This window comes from Ranitomeya variabilis, chromosome 7, assembly GCF_051348905.1.
Source record: "Ranitomeya variabilis isolate aRanVar5 chromosome 7, aRanVar5.hap1, whole genome shotgun sequence".
NCBI lineage: Eukaryota > Metazoa > Chordata > Amphibia > Anura > Dendrobatidae > Ranitomeya > Ranitomeya variabilis.
The window spans coordinates 210735219-210748113 of NC_135238.1; the positions used below are offsets into that span (position 1 = coordinate 210735219).

The 12895-nt window shown below is 40.5% G+C and overlaps 1 protein-coding gene across 10 annotated transcripts in view; it reads left to right on the forward strand.

The window, feature by feature from the left end:
* COBLL1 (cordon-bleu WH2 repeat protein like 1) overlaps positions 1-12509 on the forward strand; it is a 116486-nt gene extending 103977 nt beyond the window's left edge. For 9 of the 10 annotated variants that reach the window (XM_077272808.1, XM_077272810.1, XM_077272804.1 and 6 more), the window contains 2 exons: positions 2762-2917; positions 11296-12509. In XM_077272808.1, coding sequence (XP_077128923.1) covers positions 2762-2917; positions 11296-11382 — 243 coding nt within the window. In that variant the 3' untranslated portion in view covers positions 11383-12509. The remainder of the gene's footprint in view (positions 1-2761; positions 2918-11295) is intronic. The other variant, XM_077272814.1, reaches the window with a different exon arrangement.
* The last annotated feature ends 386 nt before the right edge of the window (positions 12510-12895 follow it).

Genomic DNA, 12895 nt, shown 5'->3' on the forward strand with positions numbered 1-12895 from the left:
ATATAACCCTTTGTCCCTAGAAGCACTGTAAGGTTACAATACCCCCTATACTATATGCAAATTGGGCCTTAATTGTCCAATAGGCGTATCCAGCCCTTTAAAGTGTTTCAGCCCAAACTCTGTTCTTCTTTCCTTTTTTGACATGCATATGGACAGATGTACTGTATGTGCAGAAGAAGATTGAAATCCACTGCTCACAGCAGAAAATTGTGGAAACCGGAAATCCAGAGTGGCTGTAAAGTTATAACATTCCCCATGATGTATGCAAATTAGGCCTTAAGAGTCCTTTGGGCGTGTCTGGTGGTTTCAGCCCTATTCCAGCCCTTGTTTTATTTGACAAGTACAGTGGGGAAATACGTATTTGATCCCTTGCTGATTTTGCAAGTTTGCTCACTGACAAAGACATGAACAGTCTATAATTTTAAGGGTAGGTTAATTTTAACATTGTGAGAGCGAATATCACAAATTAAAGTGATTACAGTGAGAAATAAGTATTTGATCCCTCTGGCAAACAAGACTTAATACTTGGTGGCAAAACCCTTGTTGGCAAGCACAGCAATCAGACTTTTTTTGTAGCTGATGATGAGGTTTGCGCACATGTCAGGAGGAATTTTGGTCCACTCCTCTTTGCAGATCATCTCTAAATCTTTAAGATTTTGAGGCTTTTGCTTGGCAGCTTGGAGCTTCAACTCCCTCCATAAGTTTTCTATGGGATTAAGGTCTGAAGACTGGCTAGGCCACTCCATGACCTTAATGTTGTTCTTTTTGACTCACTCCTTTGTTGCCTTGGCTGTATGTTTTGGGTCATTGTCTTGCTGGAAGACCCAGCCACGACCCATTTTTAATGTCCTGGCAGAGGGAAGGAGGTTGTCACTCAGGATTTTACAGTACATGGCTCCATCCATTCTCCCATTGATGCAGTGAAGTAGTCCTGTGCCCTTAGCAGAGAAACACCCCCCAAAACCTAATGTTTCCACCTCCATGCTTGACAGTGGGGACGGTGTTCTTTAAGTCATAGGCAGCATTTCTCTTCCTCCAAACACGGCGATTTGATTTAATGCCATATACCTCAATTTTTGTCTTATCTGACCACAACACCTTCTCCCAGTCACTCACAGAATCATCCAGGTGTTCACTGGCAAACTTCAGATGGGCCTGCACTTGAGCCTTCTTGAGCAGGGGGACCTTGCAGGCACTGCAGGATTTTAAACCTTTACGGCGTAATGTGTTACCAATGGTTTTCTTGGTGACTGGTCCTAGCTGCCTTGAGATCATTAACAAGTTCCCCCGTGTAGTTTTAGGCTGATCTCTCACCTTCCTCATGATCAAGGATACCTCTTGATTTGAGATTTTACATGGTGCCCCAGATCAATGTCGATTGACAGTCATTTTGCATTTCTTCCATTTTCTTACTATTGCACCACAAGTTGTCTCCTTCTCACCCAGAGTCTTACTTATGGTTTTGTAGCCCATTCCGGATTTGTGCAGGTCTTTGATCTTGTCCCTGACATCCTTAGAAAGCTCTTTGGTCTTGCCCATGTTGTAGAGGTTAGTCTGATTGCTTAATTGAGTGTGTGGACAGGAGTCTTTTATAAAGGTGACTATGTAAGACAGCTGTCTTTAATGCAGGTAACGAGTTGATTAGGAGCGTCTAACTGGTCTGTAGGAGCCAGAACTCTTAATACTTGGTAGGGAATCAAATACTTATTTCTCACTGCAAAATGCCAATTTATATAGTTTATACAATGTGATTTTTCTGGATTTTATTTGTGATATTCTATCTCTCAATGTTACAATTAACCAACCCTTAAAATTATAGACTGTTCATGTCTTTGTCAGTGGGCAAACTTACAAAATCAGCAAGGGATCAAACACTTTTTACCCCAACTGTATATAGGGCCTGTGCCCATAGCATATCACATACCACAAATGAAAATTTACATGATACATACTCTGGATGATTTAGAAGACGTCCTCCATGTCAATTAAGAAAATGTGTCCTGAGTTAGGGCCTGCTGAAACTTCAGTACTCTTTTGAGCTCTGGATACTTATCAGAGGCGCTATGTAAACCACCCATCATACTGTAGTACGTGTAAGTCATTCTAAAGGTTAGGGGATGTTTGCTCCTTTACATTCATATAGATAGCCTAGCAGCTCATCCATTGCAGATCACATGAACCTAGAAACTTGGGGTGTTGCTGGAACACAGTGAAGGTGTACTGTAGGTAGAGATGTGAATGGTGCCAGGAGGGATGAAATTGGAAATTACCCTTTAAAAAGACCTTTCATCAGGACAAAAGCCGCCAGTTTTTGCTCTTATTTAATCCCGGCTGTTCCCCTGATTATACCATTTTTTTTTTTCTTAATTTACCATACGGCTCCAGAGATGTGGGCTTTTTATTTAGTGCTAATGTTTATGGTCTTTAGTAATGGGGTGTGGCACACAGGATCCTCTGGGGCGTATCTTTAAGCTGCTCTGTAATATTACCCTGTCAACGCCAACCCCAAAAAGTAGCACTACATATAAAGACCTATATCTCTGGAAACATATGGTGGATTTATAAAAAAAAATCAATAAAAACCTTAATATTCAGGGGAATACAATCAGCAAAAACTAGCCACCCCTGAATAGGTGATAGGTCTTAAATATGAGTTCACATTAATCAATGTGGTGAATACATTTGTGAGACTTTTCTCAAATTTGTCATTAATATGTTTAACCCTGAGAATGTTGTCACTGTAAGAACTTTTGTTTTATAGAAACTAACCCCTGAACTAAAATACAAAGTGCACAGTCCTCCTCCCATTCCTGAAAAAAAGTCCACAGTATCTGTACAAAGTTCTGATCCAGAACAGCTCCGCCAGGATATCCTGGCTGCCATACGTTCCGGACAGGGGGCTGCCAACCTGAAAAGGGTGAGTTTGTAAGAAGGGGGGATCAGGTTTTGGAATTGTCATGTACAAGTTTCAGACTGCGTGAATTTGAGATTTCCCATGAATGCCCCGATCAATGACAGACTCCACAGGCATCAATATGAACAGGAATTATATTTAAAGCCTTTCCGAGTACTTGATGTATCCATGTGGCTAAAACAAGGTGATTATCTGTATTTATTTTGGAGACGTGCCCAGGACAAGTGGATCTCACAGCAAAAGTCTCAAAACTCAGATTTCTCATTATTTTTCTTGGTTATGCTTTTATTTGCAGTTGGTGTAACTTTTGTGTGAACATTACTTGACCGTTATTTCTTTTTGATCAATGTTTACACAATTTCACAGTATTAAAGTAATGGCCGACTTCGTGACTTAAAAAGGTCTTAATCAAGTCTATGTTCTGAGGATAGAGATGGACTGAAAGTGCTTGCAAATGCTGCAGAGAAAACCTGACCTTATTTATATTAGTTTAGCAAATCTTAATGTAGCACTATGGAAAAGATACTGCGCCAGTGCTACAAGGTGCATTACAAAAACGCTCTTTATCTAAGAAACGTTGACTTTTCCCATTGTGTTTCCTGGGACCTGAGGTTCCTTAGATCCTGGGTTTGGATTCCCCAGAAATACAGTAGAATAATTCATCAATTTTACACTTCATACGTGCAAAACCCTTAACTTTCCACCAATTTTGCTAGGATTCCAACTTCTCCTTAAATACATTGTTTCGGTTCACATCACAACCTCCTGGGTGACCACATAAAGACACATGCAGCATAAATCTCTCCTGACAAAGTATCGGAAAAATCGTATTTTTCTTTTTACTAAAAATCTGAAAATCTCATGTCATCTTAGAATATGTTGAATTAAAGGGAAGACAAATCAAATCTTGGCTAGAATATAAATAAATATGTCCTTCTCTTTATAGCTGATTAGTCAAAGGCCAAGTTCAGATGGATGTTTTTCACGGTCCATACTTGGACAACAATATCCGAACTGGTCTTCTGATCGGAACTAAGTTACAAAAGGTTGTAAGTTTGGGTTAGAGATCTAGAGGGGTCTGTAAGTTTGGACAGAAAACTTGAGAGTAGGCTTTAATGCGAACCTGTCGGCAGGGTTTTGCTAAGTAAACCACAGATATTGTCATGTTGCCGCTATTCTACTGATTGAAATGATACCTGTGGTGAAGAAATTCATCTTGTGGTTCTTGTGTAATCAGTGTTAGAAGTTTTCACTTAATGATATGCCCGTGCTCCGGGGCGGGACTGTAGGCAGTCTTATCTTCCTGTTCTAAACCAGAGAAACCAAGGAAAGACCTGTCCACAGGCCTCCCCGAGGATCAACGGTCAGTCTCTATGATGAGTGACTTGTTTGTGCTTCAGTGCAGCCTGTGGTCAGGTTTTTCCCTGGTTTCTCTGGATTAGAGTAGAAAGAGAAGACTCTGCCTACAGTCCCGCCCCGAAGCACGGGCATATCATTAACTGAAAACTTCAACAACTTTTTTTCAGCTTGGGAAGTTAAACATAGCTTAACCCCTCTCTACATTCCCCTCGTCTCGACTGGGCTATACGCTGAGCTTTGGACATTGGTTATGAATAATACAGTTGAATGCACTTTCTAGTGTTGGATGGGAGAGGATTAATGTCACGATTAGCAGTAAGTTCCCATAGAAGTCACAGGGACATATGACCAATTAGGATGCATAAACCTGTCGGTGGCTTGATAAATAGCCCCCACTGATTTTTTTTTATACCTTTAATGAAAAATAGTTCACTTTGGTCTGACATTGCCTTCCACTAATGTCAAGCCCAATGTTCTGCAGGTCTTGTGAGCAGAGAAGTATTTAAATGTCACACATAATCCTCAGTGCTTTTTAATTAAATATGAACTTTACATTACCTATGCTTGATGGAATTTGACTTTTCACATTTCTGAACCATTTTTTATGCTTGTTTACTAACCCAACACATTAGGAAGGTAGACGGCTTATTAAGATGTGTCGTCTCCTGACACCAGGGTTTCCCAAGTAATTGTATGACCTGGTAACTTTGTAAAACCTAAATTTACAAACTACGGTAATTTCATTTGTAATTTAACTCTTTGGGGCCTTTAGAAGTTGCAAACCATGTTTGATATCTGTGTGTGAAACAATGAAAAATCCAATTCTGCTGCATGTAGCAGGTTATATAAGTGACATAAATGTCATTTCTCCCATTAGTTTAGTATAATATACATCTATATATATATATATATATATATATATATATATATATATATATATATATATATATATATATATATATATATATATATATATATTTAACTTTTTTTTTTTTTTTTTTTTAAATTTTGCTGTTCAGTATTAGGCTGTGTACGCGTTGCGGATTTATCTGCAGCGTTTTTGACGCAGCGGATCTGCAGCGGTTTTCCATGTGGTGTACAGTACCATGTAAACCTATGGAAAACCAAATCCGCTGTGCAAATGTTGCGGAAAATACCGCAAAGAAACGCTGCGTTATATTTACCGCAGCATGCTCATTCTTTGCGGAATCGCGGTGGTTCCGCACACATAGGAATGCATTGCTCCGCTTACTTCCCGCATGGGGCTATGCCCACCATGCGCAAAGTAAGCGGATCATGTGTGGATGGTACCCAGTGTGGAGGAGAGGAGACTCTCCTCCAGGGCCGGGGAACCATATACCTGTTAAAAAAAGAATTAAAATAAAAAATTTTGATATTCTCGCCTTCTGGCGGCCCCCGCAGCCTTCACGCTCCTCACGATGCTCCCGTTCCCAGTGATGCTTTGCGACAATGACCTGTGATAACGTAGCGGTCTCGCGTGATGCTACGTCATCTGGGGTCATTGTCGCAAGGCATCACTGGGAACGGGAGCATCGCGAGGAGCGGAAAGGCTGTGGGGGTTGCCTGAAGGTGAGAATATCATGATGATTTTTTTTTTATTTTTAACATTATATCCTTTTAGTATTGATGCTGCATAGGCAACGCTAGCAATCTGCAAGCGAATTACGCTTGCAAAACGCTAGTGTTTAGCGGGAATACGCATACCAATTCCGCATGCATTTTACCCGCGGCAGGGAGTTGCGGAATTGCCGCGGAAATTCCTGCAACGTGTGCACATAGCTTTAAGGTGTGTGGGGGGTTGGGGAGAAGGTAAAAAAACCTTTCCTTAAATTGTAGAAGTTTCTGTTGACAGGTAATATCTCTTTTAATCATTTTAGCATGTACACTTTATTATACACTTTAGCCCTGCTTATGAATATCCGGTCTACGTATTGGGTTTTCATGTGTCAGATTATTTGCATGTTCATTTATGAATATCTTGAATTATGTCTCTTTAAGAAAAAAACAACAACATTCTAATCTCCATCAACAGCAGTTAGAATGTTTGTTAATGATTTCCATGTTAAAAAAGAGTAACTAAACCTTACCTTTTTTTAATATTTTTTTTAAAGAGGACCTGTCATTTGCTCAAAGAAATTGGTTACCGTAAAATCTTTGTGAAAATCCCCCTGTTCTCTTTAATGCATCCTTTTTTTCTGTTTTGCACTGCATCACTGCATTGCAGAGATATTCACATTTGTTGCTTTTGGAGCTCAGTATGTGAAATGGCTACTTGCAATTAAGCTGGTCATTTCTTCAGAGCCTTCTCGGGGGTCGTTCACAAATTCTTCCCAGACGCTGATGATCACAGCTCGGCAGAGCCTGAGACTGCTAGATATATGCTAAGCTGTGATTGGCAACATATGTGGGAGGTAGGAGTGAATGCGCACATTCCTAGAGAAGACTGAAGAAACGCCCAGTTGGTCTGTAAGCAGAGATTTTGCATACTGCTCTCCAAAAGCAACATATGTGGAAATCTTAGAATGTTACAGTTGGAAGGCACCTCAAGGGTCATAGTGCCCAACCTCCTGTTCATTGTGGCTCAGGATTCACTAGACCATCTCAGACAGATGTCTGTCCAGCCTCTGTTTAAAGACTTCCATTGAAGGAGAACTTGCCACCTATTGTGGCAGCCCGTTCCACTCATTGATCACCCTCACTGTCAAAAAGATTTTTTTTTCTAATCTTTATCTTCTCCCTTTTAGTTTCATTCCATTGCTTCTCGTGTTTCCATGTGCAAATGAGAATGATCCCTCTACACTGTGACAGCCCTTCAGATATTTGTAGACCGCTATTAAGTCTCCTCTTGGCCTTCTTTTTTGGAAGCTAAACATTCCCAGATCCTTTAACCATTCCTCGTAGGACATACTCTGCAGTCTGCTCACCATCCTGGTAGCTCTTCTCTGAACTTCCTCCAGTTTTTCAATGTCTTCTTTAAAATGTGATGCCCAGAACTGGACACAGTATTCCAGATGCGGCCTGACCAAGGAGGAGTAGACGGGGATAATTACTTCACATGTTCTAGACTCTATGCTTCTCTTAATACATCCTAGATCTGTTTGCCTTTTTGCTGCTGCATCACACTGTTGACTCATGTGCAGTCTGTCATCTATTGGTATACCCAAGTATTTTTCACACTTGCTGTTCTTTACTTTTATTCCTTCCATTCTGTAGATGTAATTTTTGTTTTTCTTGCCAGATGTAGAATCTTGCATTTCTTCCCGTTAAATACCATTCTATTAGTCACTGCCAATGGTTCAAGCTTATCTGGATCCTTCTGAATCCTTTGTCTGTCTTCTCTAGTGTTAGCTATCCTTCCTAACTTTGCATCATCTGAAAATTTGATCAGTTTAAGTTCAGTTCCCTTATATAGATCAATTGTACAAATGTTGAACAACACTGGGCTCAGAACAGAGCCTTGTGGCACCCCACTTGAAACTCTTCCAATTATATGAGCAACCATTTATCACCACTCTTTGAGTACAATTACTGAGCCAGTTATGACTCCACCTAACTGTAGCCTTGTCAATCCCATACTTGGTCATTTTTTTCAATAAGGATCGTATGAGATACTTTATCAAATGCTTATCAAATGTGGATATCTCTGCAATGGAGTGATGCAGTGCAAAATGGAAAATAATGGCAGATTCAGGGGAGATCATGGATTTTTACAAGTAATTTACCTCAACATTTTTGAGCAAGTTACAGGTCCTCTTTAATTGCAAGCATATCAGTGGGGATCCTTTTCCTGAGATCCCCACTAATTGCTTAAAAACATCCCTTGCATGGCTACTGCCTGAGCACCCAGAGCATGTTACAGATTCAGTAGATATTCCATGCTTTCTTTTACATCCATAATCTGCTCGATTTGCATGCTCAGGTAGAAGATGTTCGCTCTTGTCTCCTAAACTGCACTCTTGGCTGGGATCTCAGGATCCAGACCACCAACATTCTGCTTGTAGTTGAGAAATTAATTATATGGTTTAGCTAGTACTCTTTAAAGGGCATTGACACTTTTGCACTGAATTTTCTATGTTTTTACATTTTCTATCTGAGCTGCAACAGATGAAGAGTGTGACGAAGTAGGAAAGCATCCAAGTTTTCAGGAAGGGCAGATCATGCAGACTCTTTCGAACCAAAGTGTAGGTTGGTAGGAAAGCACACGCTGTAGTGTGCAGTTCTAAGAGAAGAATGAAGGTATTAGTTGTAGGAATGTAGTAAAAAGGAGAGAACCCATGGCACACTTTAAAGAGAAGGAAAAGGAAATTATACACTCATCAGCATTAATGGGGTAGTCTCCCCATCGATCCTGGGAACCAGCACTCTGAAAAGCCCCAGCTGAATTCAAGAGGTCGATCATGTGCACTGCTGATCCATTAATTTTTAATTGTACCACCGGAAATTGATGAGATTTGCACTTGGCTGATCTTTGGTACTGTCATTAAAATAAATATAGTGGCAGAATGCATGATCAGCTCAGCTCTATTCAGCCGGACCTCTTAAGAGCCCCGGTTCTCGGTATCGGTGGGGGCCCCTTTGATGAGATCGACTGGCAAGTTATCCCCTATCCTGTAACTTTCAAATTCGAGAATACCACTTTAATACTTAATGGATTAAAGAGTAGAATATCTTTTTCCTCCTGCAGAAAGAAAGATTGCATCTCTAGAGGAGATCAGCCTTCTTTACAATAAGAATTATTATTCTATGGAGTAGTCTACCTCAGGAACTGCTCATAGCGGGAACCGTTGATGATTTCAAGAAAGGTTTAAAACGACTCTGTCAACACAGAATGACAGTTGAAACGAAGTACAGGCGCTCGATGCTTCATGACATGGCCAATCATTTAATAAACACACCTCCCCACTTGCTTGGTTTCCATATATCTCCACCCTTGTCTGGACCTATGAAGCCAGAGCTGTCAATCAAAGAAGAGTGGATACTGAGGGAAAACAAACAGGTAGGAAGGTGTATTTGATTGGCCCTGCGGAGAAGCACTGAGTGGCGGGACTTAAGGTACCTTCACACGAAACGACTTTGTAACGATATCGCTAGCGATCCGTGACGTTGCAGCGTCCTGGCTAGCGATATCGTTTAGTTTGACATGCAGCAGCGATCAGGATCCTGCTGTGATGTCGCTGTTCGCTGAATAAAGTCCAGAACTTTATTTGGTCGTCCGATCGCCGTGTACCGTTGTGTTTGACAGCAAAAGCAACGATACCAGCGATGTTTTACACTGGTAACCAGGGTAAACATCGGGTTACCAAGCGCAGGGCCGCGCTTAGTAACCCGATGTTTACCCTGGTTACCAGCGTAAAAGTAAAAAAAAACAAACAGTACATACTCACCTGTGCGTCCCCCAGCGTCTGCTTCCTGACACTTACTGAGCGCCGGCCCTAAAGTGAAAGTGAAAGCACAGCGGTGACGTCACCGCTGTGCTGTTAGGGCCGGAGCTCAGTCAGTGTCAGGAAGCAGACGCTGGGGGATGCGCAGGTGAGTATGTACGGTTTGTTTTTTTTACTTTTACGCTGGTAACCAGGGTAAACATCGGGTTACTAAGCGCGGCCCTGCGCTTAGCAACCCGATGGTTACCCGGGGACCTCGGCATCGTTGGTCGCTGGAGAGCCGTCTGTGTGACAGCTCCCCAGCGATCAAACAGCGACGCTGCAGCGATCGGCATCGTTGTCGGTATCGCTGCAGCGTCGCTTCGTGTGAAGGTACCTTTAGACTCAGTTTGAACAGTCAACAAAGAGACAGCGCCACAATGGATGGTGAAAAAATAGGAGCTTACATTTATTCTGCCTCCTGTAGCGACGTTTCGGTCAACAGACCTTTATCAAGTATACAATAAATGTAAGCTCCTATTTTTTCACCATCCATTGTGACACTGTCTCTTTGTTTTTTGTGGTCCTGGTACTGTCCGGGATGGGCTCCCTGGTTTTGGACGTGCGCCCTTGTGTCCGCTGAGACCTTCAATCTTTACATAAAAGGGTGCGGTTTTGACTTTCTTTTGTTTTGACTCTGTTAGTTTGAACAGCGATCCTGTACTGACAGTCCATTTTTATCTAAATGCTTTTTATTCTTTAAAAAAAAATAGAAAATGATCTAATGGATCAACATCTGGCATTAGGTGGAAAAGATTAGCTATTTTGGGGCTGATTAGAGAATGCATTGTGTTTGTACAGATACACCTCTCCATTTTATCCTTTTCAATGCTTCAGTTGACCTTGATGGTCACTTCTGTTTTTCCACCATGTTAACCATGTAGGATTCTACAGTGACGGCGGCTGCAGCGAGCCGGTGAGTTACTGCAAGTATGTGATTTGCATACATCCGGCTAAATTCCGACTACATGGGTTTGGCCTCGCTCAATTCACTTGCATTGAGCGACGCCGCGCGCATCTAATCGCAATGTGACTGCATGTATGCAAATCGGCAGTGGAGAATCCTGACAGTGTGCACTGTGAAGATTCACAAGTCTGCAGTCACATAGTGAATCTCATGCCTGAACGACCCCTTTCATGCAACTTATTTTTGTACTCAAGGGTAACCACTAATAATTTTATTTTTATTTCAATGGTGACAATAGCATTTAAATGATTAACGGGCCTACCCAGCTATCATTCAATTTTTTTTATGGTATTGAAAAAAGGGAGTGGGGTAAAAGACTTGGCTGTTTTATTATTTGGTCTGCTATGGAAACCAATGTTCTCTGCTAAAGATGGGGCATAAAACTTTGTTTTTTTATTCCAGAATTGTTAAAGACTTGAACCTATAATATATTTTTTTCCTCACTTTTTGTATTGTCTCTTTGAGAATTTAGCAAAATATAATCATCAAAATGTAAAGGGCAAATTGGTGTGACTCTAGACACCCAACTGCATTTTTTACCAATTCTAAAAAATGTCTCGTCTTCAGGTCCAAGATTCAGTTTCGTAAACGTATCTTTTCTCTTTTTGTTCCAGATCACAGTCCGTTCAAATACGATTTCTTTTAATGGAAAATCCCGAATCGCTCATCCGGTTTTCTCAGAAACACTATCCGAAGACTAGCTATGGTGCCAAAGATCAAAAATGGTTCTACATCATCTACCATGTACCTGGTTAATAGTTTTATGTGTAAAAGTGTTGAGTTAAATTAAAGTATATATTAATATATTAAAATAATATGCAATATCATTGTTGTAACTTTCATAGGAAAGTTTAAAAAAAAAAAAAAAGAAAATATATTTTTGGGGGAATTTTGTAATTTAAGTTTGTGGCCTGCCATTTTCTATAATTGTAGACATTTAAGTTCTAATTAAAATGTAACCCAAAACTTAGAGATTTATAGGAAAAAAATCTTTATTTTCTGTTTATTTTGTAAATTTATACTCTATGCTGCAACCTTTATTTTGTTTTCTGACTACGATGTAATGAATTTACTGTATAGAACTGCCAATGTTGCCTCATTGTTCTAGATATAATTTAAATAAATCTGCGACAAGCAGTGCTGACTACAATTCTGATTAAAAAGTTACTGTACCTGTTACCTTGACCATAAATCTACTGCTTTTTTTTGTTTATTTTTTATATATCTGTATCACTGTTTGGCAAATGTTATAATGGTTCTTCACCTAAATTTATTATTGGAAAAAATTTGGATAAATTTGGCAGTAAAGTATTAAAAAGCCATTTAAATTATTTTCAAAGCTGATTATTCGGGAGTAGAAGAATTGGTCTATCGTAATACAACCTGGCTGATGCTTTGTTTCCCAGGGAGTTACACTTGGAGATGTCTGGCAGTGGTTCTCTACTCTTTTACCATTAAAACCTGGGCACCTGTCTGGGCCGAGTGTACAAGTATATGGTGGCGTTAGCATAAATCTGTCAGACTGACTGCTATTTTATATGTATGGCCTGTTTTAAAGAGAATCTGTCACCATGTTTTTGCCTCCTATCTGGGCATGATGTAGGGGCCGATACCCTGATTCCGAAAATGTATCACATAGTTTGCTGGGTGGAGCAGTAGTGATAAAATTACTGTTTTCTCTGCTTCAGAATTAGCAGTTCTCAAAATGCTGAGCATGTATAACCACGCCCACACCACTGATTGGTATTTGCAGGGTTGAGGGCGGGGTTACACAGAGCAGGAGGTCTATATAGCACAAGACACCTAGTCCTGGAGTGATAATCTCCTGCTGATAAAACACTGATTTTTATTGAAACCACAACACACATCCTAGTAAGTGACACATCGCTAGAATCGGGGTCTCAGCCCTTACTTCGTGCTACTCTCGGATTACATAACAAAAATATAGTGACAGATTCCCTTTAATTGGTCATACAGGAAAAGAAAAAAAACACGGTTGCTGTCTTCTATCTAGTTACAGTACCAATCCTTTCCATGCTTTATGATTGATCTTGCTAAATCGGCTCCCAATGAAGGTGAGGCAAAAAAAACCCCTACAGTACAACATGCAGTCAATGGACAGATGTGGTGCTATACCTGGGGACAAAAACAGCCTTGATTTCTAAATCTGCACCAGCCCTAGCCACCTGAGAATAGAGAAGCTTCTAGGCAGAA